The sequence below is a fragment of the Drosophila mauritiana genome, chromosome 3L, assembly GCF_004382145.1.
Source record: "Drosophila mauritiana strain mau12 chromosome 3L, ASM438214v1, whole genome shotgun sequence".
NCBI lineage: Eukaryota > Metazoa > Arthropoda > Insecta > Diptera > Drosophilidae > Drosophila > Drosophila mauritiana.
In genome coordinates this window covers 7417272-7433646 of record NC_046669.1, presented here as the reverse complement: position 1 = coordinate 7433646, position 16375 = coordinate 7417272, and the positions used below count along the sequence as shown (strand labels likewise).

Sequence of the window (16375 nt, the reverse complement as noted above, 5' to 3'; positions counted from 1 at the left end):
GATGTTTTATTAAAGCCAAGCGATGTGCGTAACTGCAGCCTCATCGTCCTTTTGGTCCTTGCCAGTTTTTGGCGACCAAAAACCATACCGAACCGACTCCATCTTCCTTCGCCATGCTGACATCTTGTCAGAAAATTTTCATGCTGCTGTAAGCTGTTTTCATGCACATTTTGGGCACTTGTGCTCCGCACAAACACTTCAATTTTTGGCTTCAAGGATGCGTGTGTTTGGCCAGGATCCAGTGTGCAGCAGCACCCAGCCGGACGGATCCTCAGACGCAGTCGATCCAACAGTCCCCCCGGGCAGCCAGCCCATCAAAGTGCAGGAAGGAAGTGCGCTCCTACTGGAGGCTGGGAGCCACACGATGCGATATGGGGGCAACTCTTTAACCATAACTTTTGATATATGCTGGCGAAATATTGTGGGAGTGCACTCAATCGTGGTTGGCAACCCTGGCATCGCCATCAGCAGACGACGAGCTCTGCTGCCATTTTTCGATGGGCGAAAGGGGTTAGCATGTGTAATAGTAGTGCTGCCATCAACTACTTAGCGTCAAAACGCTTAAAGTTGAATTTGTAACGCTCGAAGTGAGGCGGCGACCAAAGTCAAAGCCAAATGGGGTGTGTGTGTGAAAGGGACAGGCGCAGCAGGGCGAAGGACGAATGTACCTTCTAATGCCAGTTTACTCATCTATTTTTATTAAATCGCCTCGGATGCACACACACACACACTTTCGTGCCCCTTTTGTTGCATCGCCCGAAAAACGTTACGTATACGCTATGTGGGCCAGCACAATGGAGTAGTAGCCACGGGGGTCATAAGGCATCATCAAAAATATTATTTATCGGCTAGCAAAAAATTTCTTTACAATCTACGAAGTTAGTTTGCTTCTCTATTTGAATGAATTCTTTAACGTATTTTTCGATCCATTTTTAATTAAATTTTACGTTGTAGAGTGCTATATGAACATATATCTAGTTTTACCGAAGGGGGCAACCAATTCATTACTCAGATAATTTGAACGTACAACAAATCATGAAAGCATGTTGCAAGCTCAACAAAAAGTGGTCATTAAGAACTTATTTATCGCTCAGATTTCTCCAACTCTTAACTACAAAACAATCAAAATGTACCTTTCTGCGATACAAGTCAAGTGAATAAAATGGAAACTGTTGCAAGTACAGCTGGAAGAGCCTCTCGATAATAAGCGTATGAAACAGCATTTGAGGTAATTTCTTTAAGAACTACTTGAGCGAATATGGCATGATCCTTGAAAATACCCATATATATAGTGTGGCGATGGCAACTGGGGAGGTCGAATGACTTTAGAGCCTTGATTGCTGCACTGCAGTGCCACTGGCCAGCTGCTTGCCATCCACCCACTCCACCCAACATCACCTCACCTCACTCCACTCCACTGCACTTCGCACAGCAGCTTATTTTCGGGGTTTAATTTTGATTTAAACGCTGGCAGACAGCTTGAAGCCCGCTGCGTGCTGAACCGGAAGCACAGACATGCCCGTTCACTCGGACATGGCAGTTTTCAGCTTTCGGTTCGACTCTGCATCAAGTTTGCTCCTTTCGCAACTGGGCTTTATTGAAATTTAAGTTGCACTTTCTGTTTGACCAGCCAGTGGGTGGTTTTTCAGCCAGGCGGAACTGGGCTAATTAAAGGACACTTTAAGGCGAATGCTTCGCTAACCAATCGATGCTGCTTGTCGGCCATTTAATTTTCATTAGATTAAGAGAAGCATTTGAGTGGGCAGGCTCTCAAAGATCGAAGGACTACGAAGGACAGTGGAAAAAATATTCCAAAGGAACAACAGGATTAAGTTAATTTTAGTGTATGGATGCGGGATTTGATGGTTTTTCCATTTTTTAAAATGCTCTAAGCTCTCAATGGAAGCTACATTGATATACCGACTTGTAATATAATTAGCAGTTTGAATGCTTTTTCTGCGAGTGTCCTGAAACAGATAGAAAGGAATAGGGACTATCCAGACGGCTGCCGTCTGGCAATGGCTGCTGTTGCTATTGCTGTTTGCTCTCGTTCTCGTAAATGTAAAAGTTGCAACTTGTAGCCTCAAAATAACCACAAAGTAAACACCAGAGTGGCGCAGTCAGGAGTCGGTTGTCCGTGGTCGGTGGTCGGTAGTCCTTCGTCCTTCGTCCTCCGTCCGGAGTTGCTGAGTGGCTGTTTCGGTGGCGGCGCAAGAGGGGTACGTCTATTTGAATAGCCGGCGAAGACATTGCGTGCTCTCGCACACAGTTGCAGTGCCACGGACACGGACAAGGACATTGTACGTGCGAACAGGACACGGCGATGTGGATGCGTCGATGTCCTTCGACGCAGCTCAACCGAACTGAACCGATTCGAGCTGGCCAAAATAAATAAGTGTGTAATTTAATATTTAAGGCTTTGTTAGTAATTATTTCATCGCAGCTGGCGCAACTTTGCCTTTGTCATTGCCAGGGAGAGAAGCAAGGATGAAGAATAGGAAGGTCCTTGGGATGGGCATACTCTTGATCAGATGCACTTCAGCTGCTACTAGAAGTTGTGCTGCAGCACCACTCATAACTCGCAGCTGAGATCGCAGCTTGTGCCGGGGGGCAACTTGTTAAAGTGACCCACTTGCCTCACATTTGTCTTTATTAAATGCGAAAAATTATGAGTTCACGAGCGTATAAATTATAAACCAATTTAATAACCAGCCAGGCACAAAATGTGCTCAAAATGAACTACCAATTTGTGGAGAACAACGGAACGAAACATAATAATGGCTCCGGGTGAGCGTGAACATGAATTACGGGTACCAATGGAATGGATGGGTGGTTAGTACTTGACATTAGGTGGCTTGGAAAATTCGGAGGGATTCGGAGGGTTTCCCAGTTTTCCGGTTTCACGCAGGGGAACACCTGTGCGAGCCATAGTATTTTTCCCACTCTTTTGTCCGCTGATATGTATGAATTCCCCCAACTTTTCGCACTGAATATGCGCATAGTTTAAGCTTGTAATTATTCCAACATTTAGTTTAACATTTAGCCACGCCCACATGGCCCCTGACCCCGCCGCCGCCGCCCATTTTACCATGGAAACGGTGTGCATTTCCCTTTAGAAACCCCCGCCCTGGAAAAACTCGAGTTCGCTGCATGCGCGTGTTAAAGTGAATTTGAAATGATTTATTGCACATCTAGCCAAACCACTGATACTACAAATTCTACAATTACAGGGCACACACCCTCAGATTCTCACACCCTCGCATCCACCCACCCGAACACCTCATTTCTGTGACCCTACATCTCCTGGCTTTTTTCCAGTGTTTTTCCGGCTTTTTCTCCTTGGCTCGTTAGCATGTTAATTGTAAAGCGTGTCCTAATTGCATTTTACCTGCAAAAGTGAGTCCACCTTTTTGTCTCACGCTGTGAGCTTTAAGCCTTGTTTTTCAGACACATTACACCTATATAGAGTTACTTAAAACAGATTGATGGTAGTATATTGGGAGTACTTCTGGGGCAGGACATCTATATGACACATAAAACAAGAGTTTATATATTAACTCCAATTCTAAGTTACCTATTATATATTTTTAAGAGGTTTATCAAACTAGCTAACAACTTTTTAATTCTAATTTATATGGTACACACATTTAGCCATGAACATATAATATTTGAAACTTATATTGGGTTAAGAAAATGCACTCAAACAAGTATAAGACTATTTCCAACTTATGAAGGGGTAGCTTACAAATCACTCGGTTCGCTTTCGACTGAAAGGACGCAGTGGAACTCAATGCGAATGCAAAGTTGCATCAAACTCAAATGGGATCCACAACCAAACCTTGTTTGATGTCCTTTAGAAGGCCCCTCCAACTCGCAACTCAAACTTAAGACAGGATCTACTCAAACAAGTCCGGGTTCGAGTCATACATTACCCCCAAATGAGCTTCGAACTTTGCGGATGTGAGCTTAAAACTTTGCAGAAACGAGTGAGACTCAAATAAAAAATCAAAAAGCGTAGGTGTTTGAGTGGATTGTCGAGTGAATTGCGGGCGATTCACGATAATTATTAATAATGTTATTTAATTTCATAAATTAATAAGACCATTAAAGCACGCGCAGAGACCAAAAAGGTAAATGAGCAAATTAAACAAATTGCCAACTGCAATTGAAAATCACATCAATCAGGCAGCTGGTTCTCAATGGTATGGTGGCATATTTATGGACCAGATAGCTGGATGGAGTGGGTGGGCCTCCCGGGGGATAGTGGCATAAAAAGGTCGCCACCAAAGCATAAAAATAAATTGATATCACAGCGAATTTGAATGAGCAATATGGTGTTCCTGCTATTTTTCCTGCCCTGCCACTCCTTCGTTCATATATCAGCGCTTCTTTTTTTGCCATGAATTATTTTGCCCGCTGCATGTGAAATTTTGACCAAACAATTGCAAAGCAGCAGATACACTTCAAGAAGTTTGAGTAACAGGAAATGATAAGATCTCTAAAAAATAAAAAAATATGCTGCAATATATGGAGATTGCAATGAATTGCTTATCACAGTATAACTTTAAACACCTTCATACTAAAAACCATTTAACATCCTGTAGGATGATAATATACATTTTGCTTAAAGATTTTTTTCTGTGTAATCATAGTCGTGGAATGAATATGATGCATGAAATAACAATAATGAAATGACAACAAAAGGCACGGATAACAAAAGGATTGCCAGCGAGAAAGAGACAGACGCACGGATGATGGATAGAGAGGCAGATATGGAGCCACATGACTGGGGCAATTCAAAATCAAATGTGATTTTTGGTCACTTTGAAAATTGTTGATTAGTGACGCCTGAATGCAGCCCAATGAAACCGGAGGCCGCTGCATTAAAGCAATTTCAAGATCTCCGCCCGCCTGTCACTCAACTGCCGGAATCCAAAGGGGTACTATCCTGGGAGATGGGTTAGAGGTGGGGCTGGAATGGCACGGATTGGGATGGGTTGGGATGAGCTGGTCAACTGGACATGGCACTGAAAGTGCAACTCAGCCGGGCGTGCACTTGGCACACTAGTCCCAACAATTGATGGGGTAAAACAAAAAAAAAAATAAAACACAAAAATGGCAGAGACCTCTGCGTAACCATAACCTCGGTGCGCACGGCTGTGTGTGGGCGATTCCATTTAAACAATTAAAGCAACATAAATTAAAAATGTGGTCACCGCCAACAGCGACAAATTGCATGTACTAGTGGTAACTAGAGCCATATCTGCCACGCCCCCACATCACTGCCATTAATTCGAGCATATTAATTCGTATCCACATGCCACTCTTCCTTGTGTGTTTTTGGTTTTGGCATATTACCGCAAACGGGAAGCTGCCCCACTCACTTTTCTTGTTAATCAATTACAAACTGCAGTACGTACTCAATATTTGCCGAATTATTAGCTCTATTGTTCGAATTGGTTGGAAAATCATTGGGAAATGAAAACGAATTTTTTGGCAGGAAATACCTAAAGTGGGTCAACACTTTGAATACTATTTGCAAACACCTTTCCTACAGTTTTAAGTGTTATATCCGTCATTATAAGTGCATTTTAATCGATGTGTACATTTGAAAGAGAAAAAATTAAGTGTTCTATAATCCATCAGTTCTTAATTGGTAAGTAGAAATTTATATAGTTATATTTAGTTATAAGGAGATTACTGTTTATTGTGATAAAATCATTATATTGGCCAGTTCAATGTAATTTAATTATAGCTTAGAATTTAGCAATAAGTTCAAATATTTATTTCCGATTTAAATTTCCGTTATCAGTGCAATGTTGCCGTTTCCTGTTTCGGTATTTAAAAGGTGAGCTGGTATGTTTTGAATAGGCGAATCGTCTCGGGATTTTTTTAGCGCCCAAGTGTGTGTCACACTGCAACTCGTGTTATTTAACGTTCGGCAAAAACAGCTGTTTATTTCTATTAAAATAAGTGAATTACACCATGTTAGGCCTGCGAGCGGTGCTGCCAAGAGGGAAACAGTTTGCTGTTGTCCTGGGAAATGCCAGTCGTCAGATTTCTCTACCGCACAACTGCAGATGCATAACTAGTGCCTCATGGACAAAACCACAGCAGTCAGAACCACAGAACTTCCAGCAAAACAGGTGGCTTTCGGTGAGATCGACGAAAACTGAATCCGAGGATGCACTGCAGCGGATCTACTATGGAACTCTGGCGCCACGCATGAAAATGGTCAAGTTCTTTTCGCTGAGCACCAGCTTAGCCGGCTTGGCCGCCCAGCCCATTCTTCTGGAGCAGGGAATGAAAATCGGAGGAACTGGCATGGCCGTATTCCTATGCACCGTCGGTGGATTCTTCACTTTTGTGACCCCTCTGCTGCTGCACTTCATCACCAAGAAATACGTGACGGAGCTGCACTATAATCCACGAACGGAGGAGTACACGGCAACCACAATATCCCTGCTTCTGCAAAAGATCAAGGTGGGTAGAGCAACTTTAAAGGTGTATCTCTTCAATGTACATACTATTTACCTTCTAGACTACTTTCCGACCAAATGATGTGGTCGTTCCGGAGGTTCCCGGCATGTTCACCTCTTTTCTGGTCAACAAACGACCTCTGTTTGTGGACCCAGCGCTTTTCGACGATCCCGAGCACTATGTTAAGATAATGGGTTACGACAAGCCGATCGATTTCAAGCTGGATTTGACTCCGAATATGGAAAAGTCGAAAAAGAGCGAGGAACAGCAATAAAAGAATAAAAACGATCTTTATGATAACGTGTTTTTTTTAGGATAGGATAGGTTTAATGGGAATAATTCTAAAATTCTAAATATAAAATATAATTTCTTTAAAAATGCAATAATATTTGGAAGTTAAGAGCATGTGGTTGCCAGACTGTTTAGAAATTAAGATTCTATATTTGGTACTATTTTTGGACGGTTGAGTTTTTTTGAAAAGCTAACACGCGGTCACACATTTATTTACATCGAACATATGATGGGCACGCCGGAATTAAAAATCATATTGGAATTCAGGTAAATAAAGCCTTGTTCGAATTGTTATTTCCAAAAAATGAGACAATTTGCAATTTAATTTCGTAGTGCAGGGGCGGAGTTACTATTTGGTAACATAAAACGCCGTGAATTGACCTTGGACGGTAATCAAAAATGTATGTTCTAAAAGTGTTCAATGAAATCGGTTGTGAATTATATATATTTTAAAGGGACTATTGCTAATCTGCTTAAGTGGATGCATGCGAATATTTTAACGGAGCGTCCGGAACTCTTTCTTCAAGAAGATACTGTGTAAGTTTGGCTTAAACTATAAGGGATGCATAGTTTATACTTTCTAATTTGTGTTTTCAGGCGACCTGGAATTTTGGTTCTCATAAATGACACAGACTGGGAATTACTAGTAAGTAATGGTACAGAATATGGAACTCTATAAACTATAAATAACTCATTTTCTAGGGAGAACTGGACTACGAGCTGCAGCCCAACGACAATGTGTTGTTTATATCAACATTACACGGTGGTTAAAAAACGTTATGGAATCTAAATTATAAGAGCAAAGTTTATTTTTATACAGCAACCCATTAAATTGAAATCAAAAAACAAACAAAAACAGTATTTGACTGAATCAGAATTACGTCCCTTTACCAGAGGCAAAGGCCCACACGATGGTTCGGGTAGTAAAGTTTTCATCATATCATCTAGAGATTGTAAGCTAGCAGGTTTTCACTATTTATAAAAGCACAGCGCTGAAAAAGCACTTGGGAATTGTAAGGTAGCTAAAAATATAACACCTTAGCTGTGGTTTGGCGGGTAATTCGAAATAAAGTGAGGACAACACGTTCGTTTTACATTGAAGCAACATTTATTGAATTTAAATTTTCGCTTAAAATTATTTATCGAGTTATTATGAAGTATAGATATATTTTTTTATGTTCGTTTACGATTACTTTAACTATAGGCACTTAGGTTACATATCAACTAACTGTACGTAATGAAGTTCGATTCAGATATGTTGGGCATCGGCCACGCCCCTTTTTCGGGTGCTGCTCATGGCTCCCATCGATTTCTGTGTGGTGCGGATCGTTCGATTTGTGGACTAAGAACTAGATATGTATGAAACTTGCTTCGACATTGACACGCTGAATTCAATAATTTCGACTGATTTTTCCGAAAAACAAGGCCAAACGAAAAGCAGCGACTATGACAAATTAACGAAAACTAAAAATGTAATAAATAATAAATAACAAAAATAATGAAATAAAATTAGCGATCGAACGTAATATGATGATACTACATGGGATCCGATGAAACCGTTCTGCTAAAGCTATTAATGGGGATTTATCCTATATCTAGATGCGATGCTCCAGGAGCTCCTCTATTTGCCGCTTTCCGGACTTGCGGACTCCGCTGCATGGGCGTAGGATCGATATCGCCGCAGGATCACCGTGGATGCACTCGTCGTTGAAGCTCCGGATGCTCCAGTCGTTGATGTGGACCAACTGCTTCGGCTGCTCTCCGCCGCCGATTGTTCCTGATCCGGGGTAACGCACATGTCCGAGACAATGCCGCTTTCTGAATGGGGGGATATTTACACATATTGGATATTATATTTCGGATACGAACAGGTGGCGCCAAAGCGGCAACAACATATAACATGGATCAATAAACATGCAGCACACAGACAGGCACGGATTACGGGTTAGGTTTTGGTGTTGGTGTTGGTGGGGGATTATATACAGTAATACTGGGATGTTCTTCGAGATTATGTACAGGGATCAACTATTAGCTACGGGATGCATCTGGGGGCCTAGAAGAAGTAGCACAGTTCAAGCTCTATACCCATGGACAGTTGGCTGACAATGGTCGTCGATCGTTTGTGGTTTCGTTTGCTGCTCCTGAGTGCGTTTCCGTTTCCATTTCCGTTTCCGGAAGTGTTGCCTCCGTCGGCGGCCGTATCCGCACCCTTGATTCCACCTCCGCTCGGGGATTTGGCCAACTTCAGGGCCTGAGTTTCGTTGATCAGCTCCAAAGTGGCACTGCAGTTTGTGGAACTAGCGCTGTGTGCTCCAGGTAGCTTGCCAAAGTGCAGGCTGTGCCTGCCACCGCCATCATTGTGACCCGAAGAGGAGCCACCGCTGATGGAGGAGCCACTGGTGGTGCTGGTGCCGCTGGACAAGGAGCTCTCCGATATCAGTGAATTGGGACGCCGCATGCTGCCCTTTCCAGGCTCAGAGTGTCGCAGTTTGGGAGCTATGCAAAGTTAATCGAGGAAGAGATTTTAATGAAATTATGACCATAAGTTATAAATGGTTTCACCTAAGAGAGACTTACTCTTATTTAGCTGTGCCAAGGGAATCGAGCGATCGCTGATCTGGTTGTTGCTGGGTCGAATATCTAGACATGGCTTGCTGCCAATGCCCATTGAGGACATCTCCGCCAGGCGAACTTCTGCAAAGTGATAGGTATTAGTTGCAAATAGAGTAATAAGATATCTGAAAGATATGGTAAGTCACACGCACCTCGGTTTCGTTTCGCCTGCTTCCAGAGCAGTTTGGAGATCTCCTCGGTCCAGGCGTTCTTAATGTCTTCCGACATGCACTGCAGCATCCACGTATCATCGGGCTTTCGTTTTCGGAACCAAATCTCGAACTTGGTAGCCGAATCACCTGTGTGCGCTGTGAGGCCGATATCTGAAGTTTTAATGCTGTTCTTGTAGATGTAGATATCCAGATTCTGTTAAGAAAATATAAAAACATTTTTAAGCAGTTCTAATACTTAAAAAAATATTTTATGAGGTACCTTAAGCCTTTCATATGTTGCCTTTTAATGCGTGAGAGTTAAACATAAAAGGTGTTTTTATTTGTTGCCTGCTTTCTGGCTTACTAAGACTTTTTATTGGCTTATCATAAATGCTTTAAGCCGGAATCTACTTCTGGTATATATTTTTTTAAATGCTTACCTTATGATCGGGAAAGCGGCGAGCTTTGCTGAAGAGCACCAGTTCCTCGAAGAGAAACACCTGTCGCAGAGTTTTCTTGCCACCGCGTCCTTGCCAAACGAGGAACTCATTTTGGCGCAGTAGTCGTCCCTGCTCCTTGACATTCACATCGCAATCGCGCAAGGAGTCCATGGCCAGCAGATCATTTCCATGACGCAGCTGAAACTTGACCATTTCTTCTGCTCGCTGCAGCTCTTCTACATCCGCTGCGATTTCCTGTAGAGCTGCTCCTTCGACTCCTTTACAGGCTTTGACCAACTGCTGCAGGAGCAATGCATATTTTCCCATTCTCTGCACGGGTTTCAGGAGGTAAGAGGCTAGATCTAGCTTATCCTGAAGCTGCATTTGCTTGGGCTTGAAGAAGGAGCTACCATATTCGCTTAGCAAAGTATCGCTTTTGGGCTTATTCTTGTTGTAAAGCGCATATAGGTAGAATTTGGACTCCATCTCTAGAAAGGCAGCTCCCACTTTTAAGGGATTCCTCTCGTAGCGTTCCAGTTCGCCCAGGAAGTGAGAGTTATGGAATTCGAAGATCTTCTCGATATTACCGAAGATCACATTTCTCTGGCCCCTCAGTGGCTGAGGGATATCCTCGCGAAGCAGTTCATCTATATAGTTCTCGATCACGTAGTACAGGGAGCGGACATAGTCGCGTTCGGTACCAATCATCTCACGCATGATCAATAGAAGCGTTCTATGAGGGTTTAATATTAATATTATTATTGAATAATTGTGGCTGATTGAACTCACTTTTGTATCTTGGGATCCAGGCAGCTGAGCTCCTCCAGCTTGGGCAGCTCTAGACTGGAGCCATGGCACTGCAGATGGGCATTCGCCTCCATGGGCGAGTGCATGATGTCCATGTATCTCTTAGAGGGTCGATCGAAGCACTCGTCCTCGAGCAGCTCATCATGACTGGAAGGGATTAGGTCATTATTCCGTAAAGTATAGTAATGTTTCCCAAGTTCTCACCTCTTTTCGTTAAGGCTTTGGCAGGAGCAGATCCTGGCCAGCTTGGGATTACGTTCGCAATTGTCGCAAACGCCCACTCCAGAATCGGCGATCTTGGACTGTTGTTCCTCTCCATCACCACCGTCGCAGTCGTGATCCTGCTCCTCTTCCTCCTCTTCCATTTGATCCATGTCCTCCAGGTTGCGACTTTCCCGCCAGCAACTGCAATTGCTGCTCGATGGACCTCCCTCAAAGGAACTCCCACTGGCCGAGCTGCAGCGATAGCTAACACGTTTTCCAGATGCTGGAGCCGGTGTGCTACTGGCCACCGGCAACGTATGGCTCTTCCGCATCACCGGCCAGTGTTTCTCCAGCAGCGAGGTGGCGCCCAGTTGCTCCGCCAAACGCTGCAGTTCCTCCCTGGCAGCGGTTTCCCGCTGATGTTGGGTGAGCAAGTGCAGCAAACGCCCGGCGGCCTCATAACGTTCGTGGGCTAGCTCCAGTTTCTGGGCGAACTGATCCAGGGCGGACTTCAGGTTATTGGCGCTTTCACTTAGGACAGAAACTTTGAGGGCAGCAGCATGCAAGTCGCGTCCTTTGGCCAAGTGTTTCTATGTGATTAAAATCGGATACAAAGATTAAAGAAGAGTCTTAGATTTCTATTCATGCACTTACCATGGCTATGAAGTAGTACTTTTCAAACTCCTGTTCCTGAGTCCTCAACTGCGACTCGTTGTCCCATTGCAGCTGCGAAAACTTTTGCAAATTCTCCGCTCCATCGCTGCCCAGCCATGAGGTGACCTTAAAAAATAGGACATCAAAGCAAGAAAATCAGTGGGAAACCTTCAACTCGCTGTAAACAAGCCCACGCGCCAGGCCAAGGTTCCCCATTGCCATGTTCCACTTCATCATAATCACAATCATGATCGTCATCAGCGTCTCCACCCCAATTTCCAATTCCCCATTCACAGCGCTGAAAAGTGAAACTCATAGAAATGATCGTCGCTCTAATTAGCCTCCACTTTACAAATTAAAATCCAATCGAACACAAATCAAATAAAACGACTCAACTATGGGTATTTTGGAGGTAGCTAAGCCTCCCAAAGGCATTGCCAACCACAATATATAAGCCAACCAAACAACCACACAGGTAGACATGCCGTCCAAACAAAAACAACAGCCACGGGCAATCAACGATCTCACATTGATAATTTTGTGGCTCTAACCAATTTTTAATCACCTGCTGCGTCCAATTGAATTGATACAATCGACGACGCAGCCGCTTGATGATGATGATGATGTAGCTAACCAGCTTCCATACCCATCCCATCCCATCCCAGAAAGCGCCCATCCGACGACGTCCGACTTCGATTCCAAAATACCAAATCCCAGGTCGCGACGCGTGCACCGGCGCATTCACTTTCCGTTTTTGGGTTCTGCCCAAACTCTAGTTCCGCACTGAGAAAAACCATCTTCATCTTCATAATCTTGACAACGCAACTATTTCTAAATATCTTGAATATATTGAATATACTTGGAAATGGTTAACATATAGAAGATAGATGTAGAAGAGTAGTAACTCAATTTACAGAATCGATTTGTTTACATAAACTGCAATATGATCGCCTGTTTTTTTCCAAGTGTCATCTCTATCCACTCTCCACTATCTCTAGCCTCTTTTGGGCCATGTCCACGTCTGCAACCCACCCAATGAATGAAAATAAAGTCCCAAGGGGCTGTGGAGTGGGAGTCGGACTTATTGGGGGGATCTGGAGCAGGGGCTCGAAACAGCTGCTCCAGTTTCACAGTCGCAGCACAATCGGCTGTCAGAGACGCTGACTCTTCATGCTCATCAGATATGGCAGGCACGGCTTTTAACGTATATATACATACATATATATATAGATCTAAGCCTTGTACAGGGTGAGGCAATCGGGTTGATTTCTTAATTGACTTCGTTCTTTAATTAATCTAATTTCGGAACTGAGTGCGTTTGGCCATTCGATTGAGCATGGCAGATTGATAATTGCACTCATGAGTTTTTCAAGTTTCTCTAGAGGTGCTTAGAAGAATTGACTGGAAATACCAGACGCTTACGGAGAAAAGTATTCAAACTTATTCATTCACATAATTCAAATGCTCTTGCTGAAGAAATTAAATATTGACTCACATTTGGACCGAATCACAGATTTTAATTTTTTTAAGCTTGAGCAAGAAAACAAAAGATTTAGGAAAATGCCCCATTGAAATATTTAATTGACACACTAGTGTGTTTATTACCAGTGAACACAGAGACGAAAAATAATTAAGCCGGACATTGAAATCGAACCTTGAATTATTCCATTTAGTGGCTCAACTATTTCCAATCAAATAGAACAGAACACACAAATCGATGATGTCATTAAGTACAAGTATGTCAAAACAACTGGATTGGGTCACAAAAACTTTGAATGGTTTTTTGAGTGCACTTTATCTGTGTAATGGATCACACTTAGTGTGAAGAACTGCAGACACCCTGTATTTCGAAGATGGAGAGCCGGCTTGCTGAAAATTGTTTACATTGAAACCGATCGATAGACAGCGGGGAAGGCAGTTTGGCCTTTTTGGCTCCATAAAGCCGATCGGCAGATTGTTTCTCAACGATTGCCCCGCCGCACAGGCTGGCCATAAATTAATTAATTGATTTAGTAAAACTCGGCCCCAAGTCGATTTTCACTGCTAAAACCGATGCCGATAAGGGGGACATGTGGGCTGATCGATCAACTGAACTGTGAACTATTAATAGCGCCGATACGATTGCTATATTACTGTGCCCGATCGAAGTCAGTTGCTCAGCTGACTCACATAGTTGGCTATTTCAGCTGCCAATTTACCGGCAACTGGCTCTTCTGTTTTTGGCCCGGGTGTCATGACGCGATCGCTTTTAGCAGCAGTTGTAATGGTAACGAAGTTCGCCAAACGCGTCAAAAACTGCAGCAACATGCCACAGGCAGCTCAGAATCGCGACTGGATGTGGAAAAGCCGAGGCAGTTGCTCCGCGTCATCCGTGCCCACGATCTTCTACGTACATATATACGTATATGTGTACACAAGTACTCAGCACATAATGAGGCATTTTCAATTTCATTTCGGTTTTCCGTCCTCTTCGCTGGCAGGCGGCACTCAATGAAATTCAATAAAATCAAAACAATTAGCAAACGTAAACAGAAAAGAGCCAAAGAACAAAATAATACAAAAAAAATGGCAAAATGGGTTAGACTGGGAGCTCCGGCACCCGGCACCCACGACAAACGGATGACGATGTCGCCAGCAATGGCGGAGTGGAGTCTTGCATTCACCTACACTGAAAGAATAAGGATCAGAGTGTTCTGACATGAATTTGAAGATCTTCTACTTCTATTCTAAGCCAATTTTACTTTTAAGTTTTACTCGAGATCGTACAAGATACAATACTTCATAATCGAATATCCATGCACACATCCTGATCCATATTATGGATACTTCCATCTCTTAACTCAACAATTTCGAATGTCTTATTTAAGTATAAACACTTAGAGGAGTTTTTCTTGGAGTGCACCTAAGTAAATAGGCAAATGTCACCCGTCCGCCAGCGACTTTGTCTTCGGTGGCTGAAGTTGCTTCTGCGGCGATAAGAGCGCGTCCATCTATGGCGGATGTGGAGCTCTTTGGTGATAAGCCACTGCTGCATGCGAGTTGACTGCACTCTGTTCTGGACGGGATGATCTTAGGAGCTGTTCCCGCTGCCGCCTCACATAAAACGCAAATTTAACGTGACAGTTCAACAAGTCGATCGCATGCGCCATAAAACACATGCAACACCTACAACAACAACAACAACAACGGCGTCTAGTTGTGAGCATGCGTGGCTCCCAGTGGTGGCCACTGCCTCCTCCCACCTCCTGCAACCATGATTCCTGCTCCTTGCTGCCGCTGCTGTCGTGTAATTTACACAAATGTCGCGCACTTATCTCGTGGCCATAAACATTTTTTAAGCCACAATATCGAATTTATTTTGACACTTAACAAAGTTGTCGCCAATGCAGCAGTTGTTCTTGTAGTTGTTGTTGTTGTGGCAGCCTATCATAGACAACCGAAAAAAAAACAACAGCAACAACTATTGGCAATTGGCTTACCCTTCGAAAGAGTAAGTCGATTTTGTCTGGTGATTTGGGGTACTTCATGGATCATAAGCTTTTATCGTAGCCAACACATGTAGTCAATTAAGTTTGAAGTTTATATTCGGAACTTATGGTTTTCTGTATCTAAAAGTTTATATACAGATAATTCCAGTATTCTGTTTGGCTTCTAACACATTAGTTACAGTTTTGTTTTGTAAGTGGAATGATTACCAAAGTGACTCTGACTCATCATAAAACTTATTTTTGTAAGGTCTGAAGATTTGATATATACAAACAGAATCATATAAACATTTTAAGTTTATTTAACACTAACAGTGGCTATTGTTTGTATTTTAAAGAACATTTGGGATTCGGTTTGATTTGAATTACAAGTATTCCTGTGTAGTGGTGTTTTTTTCGACTGGGATTCAGCGGATTCTGCTTCTATTTCTGGTATTGGGTAATTTATTTAAAGTACCTCTTAAATGATATGCTTTTGCCATTTGGCTGTCTCATTTCTTGTTGGCTAATTTGTTCTCTATGTTCGCCGGTTGTTGATGGTGATGTTAGTGATGTGTCGCCTGGGTTTCTCAAGCATATCGCAGCCGGCTTATCTCAGGCCTTTAAGTATTTCTGCTCTTGTCGGGCTGTTTCGCATTTGAATTTATGGCAGCATGCTAGAAATTATAGCACCGATAACTGGCTAGGAGATCAGAGGAATGGCAATCGGAATGCGAGTGCGCCAAGTGAGACATTAAACATGAAAGCCGGCCGTTAATGGAGAGGGAAAAACCAATTGGAACTTCAACTTTTCTTGGCACCTAGCTGTGCACCGAGAGAAATATTGAATCGAACATATAGATACTTTAAATCGAAAACTCCTAAGTAGATTTATGTTTTGAAAGATAGCTTCCTTAAGGAAGCTGCTCTTTTAGAATATTTAGATATCACAAGTCAAAGGTTCGACTTCATTTTGTCTTAGCTTCTTTCGGTGCATCATTTACCAACTGTCAAATGTTATTTATTCGGTTTCTTATTGCCCTGCTAACCAGATTGGTAATCCCTTCGGGCCCACATACCCACATTCGGCATCCCACTGGGCCAGTAAGGGGTTTATGGTCGTAAAGTATGGTAAACTCTTGGCACGCTTGGCTGCATACATTCCCGAAAGTAATAAAGCAATTTCGTTTGGCTATTTTTACGGCAAAAGGCGATTACAATTTTACTTATTTTTCACTTTCCAAACCAGCCAACTCGGCCAACTTAGCCA

The 16375-nt window shown here is 42.9% G+C and overlaps 3 protein-coding genes across 5 annotated transcripts in view; 2 read left to right on the top strand and 1 right to left on the bottom strand.

Annotated features, from left to right (window-relative positions):
- Positions 1–5906: 5906 nt before the first annotated feature.
- LOC117141489 (transmembrane protein 70 homolog, mitochondrial) lies at positions 5907–6780 on the top strand. Its single transcript, XM_033304968.1, has 2 exons — positions 5907–6483; positions 6542–6780. Exons 1-2 carry the CDS (start codon positions 5986–5988, stop codon positions 6752–6754), a joined length of 711 nt encoding a protein of 236 aa, XP_033160859.1. The 5' UTR covers positions 5907–5985; the 3' UTR covers positions 6755–6780.
- Positions 6781–6965: 185 nt separating this feature from the next.
- Positions 6966–7616, top strand: LOC117139308 (ubiquitin-related modifier 1 homolog). Its single transcript, XM_033301552.1, has 5 exons — positions 6966–7038; positions 7105–7172; positions 7227–7308; positions 7369–7417; positions 7474–7616. The coding sequence occupies exons 1-5, from the start codon at positions 6998–7000 to the stop codon at positions 7540–7542; spliced, it is 309 nt and encodes a 102-aa protein (XP_033157443.1). The 5' UTR covers positions 6966–6997; the 3' UTR covers positions 7543–7616.
- Positions 7617–7856: 240 nt separating this feature from the next.
- Positions 7857–16375, bottom strand: part of LOC117139307 (guanine nucleotide exchange factor DBS) — a 46740-nt gene continuing 38221 nt past the window's right edge. For 2 of the 3 annotated variants that reach the window (XM_033301550.1, XM_033301549.1), the window contains exons 10-17: positions 11642–11767; positions 10988–11577; positions 10766–10930; positions 9977–10709; positions 9537–9750; positions 9349–9465; positions 8857–9267; positions 7857–8589 (exon numbers count right to left, since the gene is read on the bottom strand). In XM_033301550.1, coding sequence (XP_033157441.1) covers positions 8393–8589; positions 8857–9267; positions 9349–9465; positions 9537–9750; positions 9977–10709; positions 10766–10930; positions 10988–11577; positions 11642–11767 — 2553 coding nt within the window. In that variant the 3' untranslated portion in view covers positions 7857–8392. Of the gene's footprint in view, positions 8590–8856; positions 9268–9348; positions 9466–9536; positions 9751–9976; positions 10710–10765; positions 10931–10987; positions 11578–11641; positions 11768–13810; positions 13892–16375 lie in introns of those variants that run through there. The other variant, XM_033301551.1, reaches the window with a different exon arrangement.